Genomic DNA, 15,331 nt, shown 5'->3' on the forward strand with positions numbered 1-15,331 from the left:
GGTCGAAAAAATACCCAAATTCCATAATAAATTCACGCACCCAAAATTGGGTGAAAAATGGGTCCATGTTCCCCGCATGGGAATTAAAAATTAAACACCATCAATAGGTCCTTAAAGGCTCAAGGAACTTTTCCCGATAAATTGGGCACATTCTGAGCCCAAATAATGCAAAAATTACCTTCACAAGCATGAGGGTAAAAACCACTATTTAAATGATAGAAACGGGGGTCAGAACAAGAAAGTAACGTAATAACAAGTCCACAATGCTCCCTCAATGGATCTAGCTTGAAGAGCCAGCAATTACCAGCGAATCACACAAGAATTTAGCTCAAACGCAACTCAATTGATGAAGAAATCCCCTTTTGAAATGTGAACATATGAGCTAAATTGGGCTGATATCATTTTCTTGAGATGAAATTCTTCATCACTATCCTGACGCCTAGGGTAGAACACATGACCTTATAAAAGTGAGACCATCATGTTCATTGAGGTCAAACCTTGCAATCATTCTAGTTCATCCACTCAGCTTGCATATCGTGACCGCGAAAAAGGCCTTAGGACTCTGATGAGTAGGTACATTGTCCTTCATAGTCACCGAGGTCTTCATCGTGACCTCGATGAAGGATTTAACCTACACCAGATGTTGTTGTGTGAAATATGTCACAAAGTTTAACACTTCTGTAACAAGTTGCTCAAGATTCATTTGGAGACCATACATGCAACGAACTATGCTATACCCACCAAATTCAATAATCAGGACTCAGTGGAGATGTCAAAAGTTCCAATGGAGGTCATCACAAAAAAAGTGAGTCCCACAAACAACGCTCCATTTTAGTTAAAATCCATAAGGTAGCTTGAAAGAAGTTCAGAAACCTTGACACCAGACTAAAGGTACTTCTACACAAAACTCGATGTTTTCTAGCTAATGAACAATCAAAATTATATTTTGAGGCCGTTAACATGATGTTTTGTCCAAATTCAACCAATCAAACTTCAGAACGCAGAAACTTGCATAAAAACCAAATGAATGACCCGAACTATCAGTTCCAACAAGTCATAAATTACTTGGGCGTATAAGGAAGCCCTACATTCCAAAAATACAATATATGGAGAAAATGACCTAATGGGTCATTACAATATCCACTACTAAAAGAACCTTTTTTTCCTTGAAAGTAAAGGGTGAAGGTTTGAATTGGCAAGAATGTTGAACTTACATCCCGTGCTCGGTCTCCCATAGAGATTCCTTAACTTTACGATGTCTCCACTGAACCGTAACAACAAGAATATCCCCCGAACACAATCGCCTCACATTTCTAGCCAAAATAACAATTGGCTCCTCCACAAAGGTCAAATGATTATCTAACTAACTGAGTCATATCGGAGCACATGAAGCTCGTAAGGAAAATAAAAATTGAATAATAGACGCATGAAAAATTGGATGAATAGCTGAAAGTACATGCAATAAATAAGAAACATCACAAATAAATTGGAGAATCTCAAATGGCCCCCCTATGTACCTGGGATAAGCTTTCCCCGCCTCCCAAATCTCAACACGCCTTTCATGTAGAAACCCTTGTCACTCGTTATAAGTAGACCAATGGTGAATGAACTGGGTATGAAATTTTTTTGGATGGTGACTTGAAAATTTAGATTGGGCCGGTCTTAGATTAACATTGAGTAAGGTAAGGTCTAGGGAATTCAGAGAAACGATTAAGGATAATGTCTAAGTGTGGATTGGTTATTCTTTTATCTAAGACATGAAGTATCCAATGTTACTTTTCAACAATGAATTTTGGTCAGTAGAAGTTCTGATATCGAACATGACACGGACAGGTTATTTTAGAAAGTCAAGGGTTAAGTGTGTGTTGTGAAATGGGGGATTTGGGGAAGAATTTTGAGCTTCTATCGTCATGAAAGCTACTATAGCGGGAGAAATCCTTTTATGGTGGGGCCACTATAGTGGGCTAGTGGCTGCTATAACAACTCTATTGTTATCTCATGCAAAAAAGTCCCAAAAAAGCTCATTATTCTACAACTTTATTATTGGGAAAAAGGGTGATTATGAGATATTTTCCTCAATTTTCCACCATTCTCTTTGGTAAAGGTAATTTAATAGTCCCCCTAACTCAGAATTTGATTGTTAAGCCTTAGAATCTATAATGGTAATCTTAGGGAAGGGTTTTTTTTTATTAAAATTAATGGTGAGAAAAGCCCTTGATGGCTAGAATTATCATGGGAATAGGCTGGGGGTTAGAATTGTAGTACAAATTTGAGTATTTTTAGGGCATAGTTCATTGATTGTCGTGCTTTGTAATAGTCTAGACCAAGAACAAGCCAAGACATTACAAAATGGGAAAGCTCAAGTTCGTTAGAGCATTCAAGCTTGTTTGGGGTAGGTAGTGCTTGTTTATTTTTTATGTTATGTAATGTATGCATGTTAACTACTTTGTATATTTTTTGTGCAATGCATGTGGTAAAAACATAAGGGATGAGTGTGAAAAGATATCATGTTGATAAATCGCATGCAATGAACATACTCACTTCATTGTGATTGCGCATTTTGTTTGTAATTACCGGTTGCCTCGTATACCACATCGGTACAAGTTTACTAATGGTTGACTCAGGCACCACACTAGTAAAAATTTACTAATGGTTGGAACATGTTAGGAAAAATTTAATAAATATTTTGTTCTTACTTATTATTCTTAAAGCTTTGTTGGAACACGTTAGACAACCTGTTCCTGATTAAGGTGGAAAGTTAATGTTAATAACTAAACTCTAAGTCGTGTGAATATCACATGAAAATGACGAAAGACAACTCACAAGTCTCGTGGCTTATCTTCAAAACTTTCGGTGTTTAAATTATGGTGCAATCGTTAAATTGAGAAAAATAGAGAACTGATAGAGGGAAGAGAAGTATGAATGCACATCTTTGGATGCCAAGTATAGAACAAACAGACAAACAATATTGAAGGTACTTTTATCATCACACTATGCCATAAACCATGTCACTCCATGAACCAACAAGCGCCATTGTCTACTCAATCTCTTCCTGCTCCAACCACTGCAATTGTGGAAGAAGACGCTGGTAGCTCTACAACCATGAATTCTACAAATCTCATTTCTCAATTTATCTCCAAAAGCCCTAATTTTAAGATGATAACTAATAGAGTTCCAAACCTATTAAAGGTACAAAATTGAATCAGACCTTTTTTTGCTTGGAGAAAAAAATTAGCAGGCACATAAAAATAAGCGTCTTGATATTATAAAATTTTAGGATTGTAGGGGTTAATTTTCACGACCCGATTTCTCTAGCCATGATGGCGCCTACCAACCCTCCAGTAGGCAAGATAACCCTGTCCCAGAACTTTAGAGTAATGGGACTGAGGAGGAACTATCCTGAACTAAGCAAAGCATAAATAAACAAAACAAATAAGAAGAAGGCGGAAGTGAACCCAAAACTATATATACAAAGCATACCTCCCAGAACCAGGATGTCACATATGCAGAACTACTGAAAGAGTGCAAGTCCCAAATCTGCACCACAGAAACAAGACTGCCACAAAACGAAAAAGGCAAGTCAAAGTGTAAATACGGAATGGAGACAGGAAATCCCAGAACGCCATGTGCTCACACTCATCTCTAGATGAGACTGCTGCAGGATCAACCTCAATATTGGTAGTTGGTGCTTGGACATGAATCACGGAAACACATGAAGACTGTAGCATGAGTTCCAAAGCAATTGGTACCCTACAGGCATCGTAGGCTGACTAAGCAAGAAAGATAAATATAGACGGAAAAGATAGAATCAAACACGAACAGAGGTCAATAGTAATAAGAGCAGAACAATCAGAGAGCTAGTCTAAGGATATTTAACCTAAACCCAGCTAGGTCCCCCATAAGACCCGCTAGGTACATTCAATCACAAACAAACAAGAACCCGAATGGAATTCCATAAGCCCGACAGGTACACAGAAAAGCCAAAACTACAGAACAGAAAAGAAATCCAACTCCGAAGCAACATAATAAACAACTCCAACCCAGTCAACAGGTCTGATTTCCACATCGGGCCACCCAGCCCGCCAACAACTCCAGGGCATTTCCCAGCAAGGCGAGTGGCACGTGAGTATATCGATCCCCTCCCAAATCTTTAGTCCAACTGCTAAATAGGCTAACAATCTGGGGGCCCTGCCCAAGCTAGGCAAGTGTGCCATCTAACACTCCTGGGATCCCTGCCCTAGCTAGACAGAGTGTGTGGGCCTCTCAACTCCGAAGAGGACCTAAAGTAAGTTATATCCAACTACCCAGCTAGTTAATCGCTCCGGGGGCCCTACCCAATGCCATACAGGTTATTCAGTTATCATTCCCCGGGTCCCGCCCAATGCAAGGCAGAGTGTGTGCGTAAAATCAACTCCGTAGAGAATCTCAAATTTGAAATGATTGTGGATCGATGTCCACCACCAACCACATCAAAATGGGAGAATCAACTCCAAACCATCATTAATCGACGTCCACTACCAACTACCTCAAACCAAAATCGACCGCAAAACACCCAAATCAGGTAAATACTACGCCTCCAATAATGCATCAACATCATATAAATTGGAAAAGAAGCCAAAATTATCACATGCAATTTAAAGCCCGAAGTAAGGCTCAATTATCAGACCCATGTCTTTTATACCAGTCTACAAGGACCTAGTCTATTCGAATCCACGTCGGATACATACCAAAGTAAACTAGGTGCATGGGTCTAATGCAACACTAGTGTATCCTAGACTAACTAGATACTACACATGCAATGAGAAATAAACAACCCAACAGGTAATTCACAAATACCCACAGATAAACATCCCCTCCAACAGCATGGTACTAACCTCGAAACAACCCAAAAACCTTACAACATGGTTTCTGAGAGAAAGAGAAGAAACACTAGCAGCCTACCCCAGATTCACACAATTAAACATGCAATTACACTATCAGGCTTAATCTAAATGAAAGGAAAGCATAGACTACTTGTAGGATGACCACGCATGCTCTAAATCATTCTATCAGAGCTATTCCCTTCTAAACGGCCTTAGATTGCTGCCACTCTATAAAAAAATATAATCATAGCATCAACAAGATTGTTTAGACACTATGATCATAAAAAATGGAAACAAACCAATTTCATAGTCAAAATTAGAAAATGTGGGACTTTCTCCGAAATTGACTCCTTGAAGAGGTCCTAAATCGTTCCCCAAGATTGATTTCGAAAATGGACCACCTCCGACGCTCAGAAAAATAACATGTAACAACAAAAAAAATGCCAAACTTTACACAAAATCTACTTAGGGCAACCACTTACAACGCAGATACACCACAATTGGAGACTTTTGCACACGCTCTGGACAGTCACTAACATAATCAACGCAAACCCGAACACAACGGACATCTAAACACCCATAACGGAGCTCTAAAACTCGAGCTATTAAAGTTTCAAAAAAGAGGCTTAATCAGATTTTTTGCTATATAAATAGCAGCAATTTTGGTCGTTGAAAGCTAAATCTTATCGCAAAAAGACTAAATTCTAGTCTCTAAAGGTCTGCACCAGCAACACCAAATTTAGCTATATATTTTTTAAGAAGTCTCTAAACAAACACTTTGAATTCGTTCGAGACCCGATGAAAATGAACCAAATATGCTACACCACTAAATTTGGCATTCTAGACTCAATGATGCAATCGTAATTTCTATACGAGGTAGTTTCGACAAAAAGTGGGCTCCACACCCAAATCCCATTCTTATCCTATTTACAAAATGGGCCTCAGAATAAGCTGAAATGCCACGAGAAGCACACAAAGGGTCGTTCTAGAGCAAACAAGGCATTTCAGAACTAACCGCACTGACAGAATTCTTATCCGAGCGCATTTACAAAGAATGTTGACCAAAGTCAAACTTAAGCCCAAATTCATAAGCTAAAGCGCCAAAATTCCCCAAAGTAGACTAAAAGCTTTGGGACACGTGTCAACCATGATACAAGCCTAATTTGGCCAGTCCAGAGGTGATGCAACCGTCCGAATTCTCATCTGAGGTCATTTACCTGAGGTTATGGTTGAAATAAACTCTTTAAGTTTCAAAAGCTCCAAAACATGGAAATGGTCATAAACCCAAACGAACAACCATGCGATTGAACAGTCATTGATGGCATGTCATAAATGACTTCTAGTCGCTACAGGAACCCTTTAAATGACGGAAAGAAGGCATAAACACAGAAATGACTTAGAGAGTGATTAGAACATCCACTACTAAAAATACTTTCGTCCGTAAAAGTAAGAGCCAAGAAGTACCTAAGGGCTCAAATAAGTTGGGAAACTGCGTTCTGCATCTCCCTCTCGGCCTCTCAGGTAGCCTCCTTGACAAGACGATGCCTCCAACAAACCTTCACCACATGAATGGCTCTAGACCTCACAAGCCTCACATCTCTAGCCAAAAATGCAACTGACTCCTTAATATAGGTCAGGCGTTCATCCAACTCAACAACATCATACTGGAGCACATGAGACTCATATGGAACATACATGTAGAACATCGAAACATAGAAAACTAGGTGAATAATTGAGAATACTGGGAGTAAAGCTGAATTATAGCCCACATCACCAACTATCCTCAAAATTACATAAGGCCCAATGTACCTAGGGTTAAACTTGCACCGCCTCCCGAATTTCATCACCCCATTCATGGGAGATATTCGGAGGAATACCCCATCACCAATGAAAAAGATCAATAGTCGACGCCTATGATCCGCAAAACTCTGATGTCTACTCTAAGCCTCCCCCCAAGCCTATCATGAATTAACCTCACATGAATTAAGGCCTCCTTAAAAAAGTTTGAACCATGCGGCCTAGGCTCTGTAGACTTAAACCAACCACCTTAATACTTGAATGGTAACTAGTTTTGTACGCAAACTCTACCAAAGCCAAGAATTGGTCACACAGGCCTCAAAAGTCAATAACATAGGCATGCATCATATTGTCAAGAACCTTAATAGTACAGCCCAATGGCCATCATCTTGCGGTTGAAATGTTGTGCTAAGATCGACATGGGTTCCTAACTTCTCCTGAAATACCCTCCAAAAGTTGGAGGTAAACTGTGAACCTCAGTCTGAAATAATAGAAACAGGCACACCATGAAGACGAACTACCTCTCGAATGTAGATACAAGCTAACCTCTCAACACTGAAGGGAGTATGAACTTGAACGATGCGTGCTCACTTGGTCAATTGAGCCACAATGACCCAAATGTTGTCAACATCTCTAGAAGTACGAGGTGAACCCACACCTTAAATCCATGGTGATGCGCTCCCATTTCTGCTCAGCAATGGGTAATATCTACAACTCACCACCATGACTCAAATGCTCGGCCTTTACATGCTGGCAACACATCCAACGGGATATATAGTTTGAGATGTCCCTTGTTATACCATGTAGCGATCCTTTCAAAACGATACCACTATTTAAACAAGAAATTTAATTAAATACTTGCGACATTAAAACCAATTAATGAGGGCATACTGATTTTAATTTAGTATAGGGATTAGATTCATAACGAACTCCAAAAAAAATATATATTTTAAGCAATTAACTAACCAGATCTTCATGAATATGTTAACCTCACACTCGAGGGTGAAATAACAAGAATATTAAAAGCTTTCGAGTACCGAAATCAGCCGGCTCATACTTCACACAAACTTTCAAGACATATAGCAAATTAGTATATTACAAGACTTGGGTTTACACACACCAAAAAGATAAAAACATATAACCATACTTATATTACAACCCATGGTGACTTCACCAAATCAGCCCTCAAAATCTCGTGTAAATATACAGCACAAAGATCATGTACAAGTCCCAAGGTTATACAAAATATATATCCCTATATGCAAATGTAATCTTCCTTAAGGATTTCAAAATCTCTATTATCAATGGCTAGCTTCAAGCATCATCGCGAACAGCCCCTACGATAGAAACAACTATCGCTAAGCATATAGCTTAGTGGTGTACAAACTATAGGGTTGGAGCCCTTAAATTTACCAAGTTATCATTCTCAAGTCAAGCTTGGGCAGCACGATCTAAACAAAATTAGTAAATCAACTAAACAATTTACAAGGAGTATCAAGTTCAATATATAAAGGTCTAAATGTCAAGAATGCTCATAGCACAACTTTTCAAGAGATTCGAAAACAAGGATCATCCAATATATACATCATGTCGTCAGACCAAGAACGAGTAGGTATCAAGAAGGGTCAAAACCCAATAATCAAGAGGACCAAGAAGCATATTAAAAAATGGCTTCCTAGTTCGTACTTAAAATGGACAACTTCCATGCTTAACACGAACTAAAAATCCATAGTCAAGATGGCAAATGATCCTAACCAGGAGGCATGCTAAAAGTGACAAAGTCACAGCCACAAGAAGGACAAGGTCCCAACAAGAGTGCTAAGTGATCAAATAATCTGTACAAGTGGGCGAGTTACATAAGCGTCTTTAATGTATTAAAGAATACCAATACAATAATGCAAAGTGACAAGAGGTAACCAAGGTGCCAAGATAAATTTTAGATATACCAGCAGGTAAAAAGAGTACAAGTATAAATTTATACACAAACCTCAGTTCTTTAGCACAAAAACAGTCCAACAAAACTCCACGAGTCAAACCGTACACCTAGCAGCGTATCAAAGTCTTCAACTTGTACACGAGGATATACAACCTTAAAAATTGAATTCAATAACTTATTTACTTTCTAGCAGATCAATAATGATGACGTAAAATATGGCTATCATCACAAGTAAGCCTAGCTTGTACAAATACGACTATGCTCCCAAACAGTAAATTCAGGGCATCCTAGTGCATCATGTCGCAACTAAGATTTGAAATGGCAAACGGCAAAACTGGACTGTATACTCTTCATGAAAGATGTAGGTACCTCTATTAAGGTTGCAAACAACAAAAAATCACCATAAAATGTATTTTGGATAAAAAAATATATTCAAAACACTAACAGTTGTCCATAGAGGATTTCAAACTTCAGAATGTGGATAGAACTTGTCCTATGAAGCGTCCCATATTTCGAATCCATAACAACTAAATTAGAGTTTAACAAAAACATAAGAGTTGTACATATACAAATTATATTTCCAAATCATATTTATTCACAGTAAACAAAGTTCTATAGAACGAGATATGCTTAATCTACTAAACTCTACCCAGCTCAAAAACAGGTTTTACCATTTACCAAAGAGAAGAGTGTAACTCGATTTCCATCCAAAAGGACGAAGATTTTCTCTTGTGATCTTGAATAACAACAGGTTAGATAATGTTCTAAGGGACTTATACTTCAGGTGATACGAATTTCCTAAGAGTAGGTGTCAAAATATAGTAACACAAGAGGTGCTTATCATATACACAGCTGTCCATAAAAGTTGGCTGCCAAAATACTTTTGTTCTGCCCAAATGCATACATATACACCTATATATATATATATATATATATCCTTCACCTCCTTTTAAAGATATACATATTTCTAATTAAAACATTACGCAAATACACCCATACAATACATTAAATTACGATGACAAATATTCTAAGCAAGGTTACAAATATAACATTATTTCAAGTTCCCAAAATGAGAATTAAACATATTGTAATAATTAAGCAGTGGTTTATCAACATGAGACTCTTCTCTTTCCCACATTGCTTCTTTTCCTGAATGGTTCCTCCAAAGTACCTTTACTAAGGGAATTATCTTGTTTCTAAGTTGCTTTACTTCTCGAGCTTGAATTAGAATAGGTTCTTCATTAAACGTCGAGTCAGGATTAACCTCAATAGATTCGACTGGAAGGACATGAGATGGATCAGAACAATATCTTCTAAGCATAGAAACATGGAAGACATTGTGGATCTTGTCTAACTCAGGTGGCAAAGCCAATTTATATGCAACTGGTCCAACCCTTTCAAGTATCTCATAAGGTCCAATAAATCGGGGACTAAGATTTCCTTTCCGGCCAAATCTCATTATCTTTTTCCATGGAGACACTTTTAAGAATACTTTATCTCCAACTTGATATTCAATGTCACGCCTTTTAAGATCGGCGTATGACTTTAGTCTATCCGAAGAAATCTTTCTGACAAGTTTTGTTTTACTAACTTCACTCCAACAAAGAGGGGTCCGGCATTTTCTTCCGTATAAGGCTTCATAGGGAGGCATTCCAATACTCGATTGGTAACTGTTATTGTAAGAAAATTCAATCAAAGCCAAGTGTTTTGTCCCAACTACCCTCAAACTCCATAATGCAAGCTCGAATCATATCCTCCAGAATTTGTATCACTCTTTCCGACTGGCCGTCTGTTTGAGGATGGAACAAAGTGCTAAATTTCAATTTAGTACCCAAAACATCCTGCAAGCTGCCCCAAAATCTAGATGTAAACCTCTGGTCTCGATCAGATACAGTAGATACAGGTATCCCATGTAGTCTTACAATCTCATTAATGTACAATTCGGCTAATCAAGTGAGTAATCCATCCTAATTGCTAAGAAGTGAGCACTCTTGGTTAGCCTGTTCACAATCACCCATATTGCATCATGGTTCCTTTGAGTGCGAGGAAGTCCTGAAATAAAGTCCATTGTTATTCTCTACCATTTCCATTCTGGTATCGACAAGGGCTGTAGTAAACCAACTGGGACTTGATGTTCTTCCTTTACTTGTTGACAAACCAAACATTTAGAGATGAACTCTGCAATGTCTCTCTTCATACCATTCCACCAATAATGTTTTTTTGTTGGTCTGGTACATCTTTGTACCTCCAGGATACATTGCATATGATGCAGTATGTTCTTCATTCAATATTTCTCTACTCAATTTGTCATCATTAGGGACGCATAACCTGTTTTGATAAAATAAGCCACCATCCTCCGTAAATGTAAAATCAAGTTTTTTTCCACTTTGAACTTCTCTGGTCAATTTTACAAGTTTTTCATCTAACTTTTGTACTTCTTTCACTTGTTCAAGTAATAGGCTTTACTTGCAAATTAGCAATAACTGAACCATTTGAATCAAGTGTAAAACAAACATTCAAGGTTCTTAACTCAAGGAGCAAGGGTAAAGGACTCAAAGAAATGCTTGCGAAGGATTCCGACTTAAGGCATCTACAATCACATTGGCTTTACCTGGATGATAATAAATTGTGCAGTCATAAGCTTGGATGAGGTCAAGCCATCTACATTGTCGAAGGTTTAGCTCCTTTTGAGTACCCAAGTATTTTAAGATCTTGTGATCAGTAAATATATGACATTTCTCTCCATACAAATAATGCCGCCATATTTTTAAAACAAACACTATAGCAACAAGTTCAAGATCATGAGTAGGATAATTCAATTCATGCGGTTTTAATTTTCAAGAGGCATAAGAAATAACCTTCCCATGTTGCATCAAAACGTATCCTAGACCATTGTGAGAAGCATCACTGTAAACTACATATTCTTTCCCTTCAATCAGTAGAGTAAGTATAGGAGCTTGAGTAAACAAGGATTTGAGAGTTTCAAAGCTCTCTTGACAGTTGTCATCCCAAATAAACTTTACTTCCTTATGCAAGAGCTTAGTCAAGTGAGAGGCGATAATGGAGAAGCCTTTCACAAATCTTCTATAGTATCTGGCTAAGCCCAAGAAACTTCTTACCTTGGTTGGACTTTTAGGAGGTCTCCATTCAACAACCGCTTGTATCTTACTAGGATCCACCTTCACATCTTCTGTTGATACAACATGTCCCAGAAAAGCTACTTCATCAAGCCAAAATTCACACTTGGAAAGTTTAGCATAAAGCTCTTGTTCCCTCAAAATTTGCAAAATAATCTGGAGGTATTTATTATGGTCTTCATTACTTCTGGAAAGATATTAAATTATCATCTATAAAAACAACCACAAACTGATCAAGATAAGGTTTGAATACTCGATTCATTAGATCCATAAATACCGCAAGAGCATTTGTCAATCCGAATGGCATCACCAAAAAATCATAATGACCTTACCAAGTTCTAAAAGCAATTTTAGGAATATCATTCTCTCTAACCCGCAATTGGTGATATCTAGACCTTAAATCATTTTTTGAGAATACTTTAGCACCCTTAAGTTGGTCAAACAAATCATCGATCCTTGGCAGCCGATATATATTCTTTATTGTTATTATGTTCAATTGTTTATAGTCAATACAAAGCCTAAGATTTCCATCTTTCTTCTTTACAAATAAAACAAGGGTTCCCCAAGAAGAAACACTAGGTCGAATAAAACCGTTTTCAAGAAGTTCTTGCAGTTGAGATTTCAATTCTCTTAATTCTGCTGGAGCCATTCTATAAGGAGTGATAGAAATAGGGGTAGATCCAGGGATAAGCTCGATTGGAAACTCAACCTCTATTTTCGGGGGGAATCTCGGAAGGTTTTCTGGACATACTTCTGTAAAATCACATACAGTAGGTACGTCTTTGATACAAGGACCCTTCAATTGTATATCAACTATGTGAGCAAGGTATGCCCCACAACCTTGACGCATCAACTTTCTTGCGAAGGCTGCAGAAATAATACTAGATGTCACTAATCTTTCACCTTGTACAATGATGTGTGAAAATATAGGATCTTTAAAAGTCACATGCTTCGACCTACAATATACCACCACATGAAATTTATAAAGCCATTCCATCCCGATAATAACATCAAAATCCTTGAAGGGCATTTCAATCAAATCAACAGGAAAGACTAGGTTTTGAATCACAAAGGAACAATCTTGGTAAACTCGATTACACACAACTTGATAACCCAAAGGACTTTCAACAAGCATATTATAATCGAGTCTCAGAGATTTCATATTTCCAGGAAGAACAAGTGATGAACAAATTAGAACCAGGATCAAACAATGTAAAAACACATAAGCCAAATAAGTGAAATTTACCGACAACCACGTTTTAGCCATCTTGATCATCCTTCTGCCTCATCGCATAAGTGCGTGTAGTAGCCTTTCGCCGACTAGCTTGATTAACTCCACTTGTACCCGTTGCTTCGGTGTTTTTAGGTTTTGCACCTCTATTAGTTTGAGAAGGATTAACAGAATGCTTATGAACTGAGCCTTCAGTTTTAAAGGAAGGAGCATTACTAGGATTAGGACAATGTTTAACTTTATGATCAAGCTCCCACAATTGAAACATGCACCAGAAGCTCTCCTGCAAGTGCCATAATGATTCTTTCCACATTGTGGACAAGTAGGAACGCTAATCTTGCCTTGCCATAATTTGGAGTGCTAGCTGTAGAAACTTCTGATTTGTTTTGCCTTTGTTGAGGTGGCCTGTTATCACTACCAACCTTAGAATTATCAAACCTTCCCCTTTTGGATGGACCCCCATAATCTAGTCTAGGGCTTAGGAATTTGTTTTCATTTCTACTAGTTTCTTCTTTATCAAGTCGTTCCCAAGTAAAACCAGCAGCATTAACTTACAAAATTTATCATGTTGCAGGATCGCCACATTCTTCCTAATGGAATCATTTAAACCGTCTTCAAATTTCCTGCACTTGTCTTTTTCCTCTTTAATAACACCACAAACATAGCGAGTGAGCCTTAGAAACTTCTATTCGTATTCAACAATAGACATGCCTCGTTGCCTTAGATTCAAAAACTCTTTTTTGTTTGCATCACAATAAGCAGGTGTGACATACTTCATATGAAATTCCTTAAGAAAATCATCTGATGCAAGAATAGATGGTTTTACCTTGGCATTCGGAACACTTACCCACCAATCATAAGCATCCTTTTGTAATAGTGAAATAGCATACTTAAATTTGGAAACATCTGAACACTCCAACTGCTCAAATACCCTCTCCATGCGATCATGCCATTGTTCAGGATCTGTGGGATTAACAGTGCCTTCAAACTCCGCTCCACCCATTTTTCTCATTTTCTCAAAGTTAATCCTGTGGGGATAATGCATCGATTTAGCCATATAGTGGAAGAATTCAGCCATTTGTTGAAAATGAGGATTCATGGTTTGAGTACCATGACTCATGTGAGGATGTGGACAAGCTCTTACACCCTGATGGTTTCCCACTTCAGAACCATTAGTGTGGGGAACATACTGATTCGAGATATGTTCTCCAACCCCCTCCAGTGCATGAGGTTGGGAAATAGAGGTACCCAAACCTTCATGAGCAGCTTCCATAGGTCGGTCAGAAGAATTGGCCAATATTAATTCCTTCAAAATCACATTGCATTAGGGATATGTACTAGATGCATATGCATTGTACATGCGATGCAATTATCATAAACCATATAAGCGAACAAATAATCTAAATAGAACCCTTTTTGAAAGTAAACAACTATATTAGTAATTCAGAACAAAAGTCCTAGAACCACAAACGTAGGCACTGATACCAACACTTGTAGCAATCCTTTCAAAAAGATACCACTACTTAAACAAGAAATTTAATTAAATACTTGCAACATTTTAAACCAATTAATGAGGGCATACTGATATTAATTTAGTAGGGGGATTAGATTCATAACGAATTCCAAAAAAATATATAACATTTAAGCAATTAACCGACCAGATCTTCATGCATATGTTAACCTCACACTCGAGGGTGAAATAACAAGAATATTACAAGCTTTCGAATATCGAAATCAGCTGGCTCATGCTTCACACAACTTTCAAGACATATAGCATATTAGTATATTACAAGACTTGGGTTTACACACACCAAAAAGATAAAAACATATAACCATACTTATATTACAACCCATGGTGACTTCACCAAATCAGCCTTCAAAATCTCCTATATACAAAATATATATCCCTATATGCAAATGTGATCTTCCTTAAGGCTTTCAAAATTTCAATCATCAATGGCCAGCTTCAAGCATCATCGCGAATAGCCCCTACGATAGAAACAACTATCGCTAAGCATATAGCTTAGTGGTGTACAAACTATAGGTTTGGAGCCCTTAAATTCACCAAGTTATCATTCTCAAGTCAAGGGCGACACGATCTAAGCAAAATCAGTAAATCAAGTAAACAATATAAAAGGAGTATCAAGTTCAATATATAAAGGTCTAATTGTCAAGAATGCTCATAGCACAACATTTCAAGAGATTCAAAAACAAGGATCACCCAATAAATACATCATGTCGTTACCCCAAGCACGAGCAGGTATCAAGAAGGGCCAAAACCCAATTATCAAGAGAACCAAGAACCATATTAAAAAAATGGCTTCCTAGTTCGTACTTAAAATGGACAACTTCCATTCTTAAGAGGAAC

General features: G+C 37.8%; 1 protein-coding gene across 1 annotated transcript; it reads right to left on the bottom strand.

The window, feature by feature from the left end:
* Positions 1-11,432: 11,432 nt before the first annotated feature.
* On the bottom strand, positions 11,433-12,894 carry LOC125842767 (uncharacterized). The gene is made up of 2 exons (XM_049522083.1): positions 12,277-12,894; positions 11,433-11,888 (listed from the first exon to the last, which is right to left on the bottom strand). Exons 1-2 carry the CDS (start codon positions 12,892-12,894, stop codon positions 11,433-11,435), a joined length of 1,074 nt encoding a protein of 357 aa, XP_049378040.1.
* Between the last annotated feature and the right edge of the window lie 2,437 nt (positions 12,895-15,331).

The sequence above is a fragment of the Solanum stenotomum genome, chromosome 10 (genome assembly GCF_019186545.1).
Source record: "Solanum stenotomum isolate F172 chromosome 10, ASM1918654v1, whole genome shotgun sequence".
NCBI classification, from domain to species: domain Eukaryota; kingdom Viridiplantae; phylum Streptophyta; class Magnoliopsida; order Solanales; family Solanaceae; genus Solanum; species Solanum stenotomum.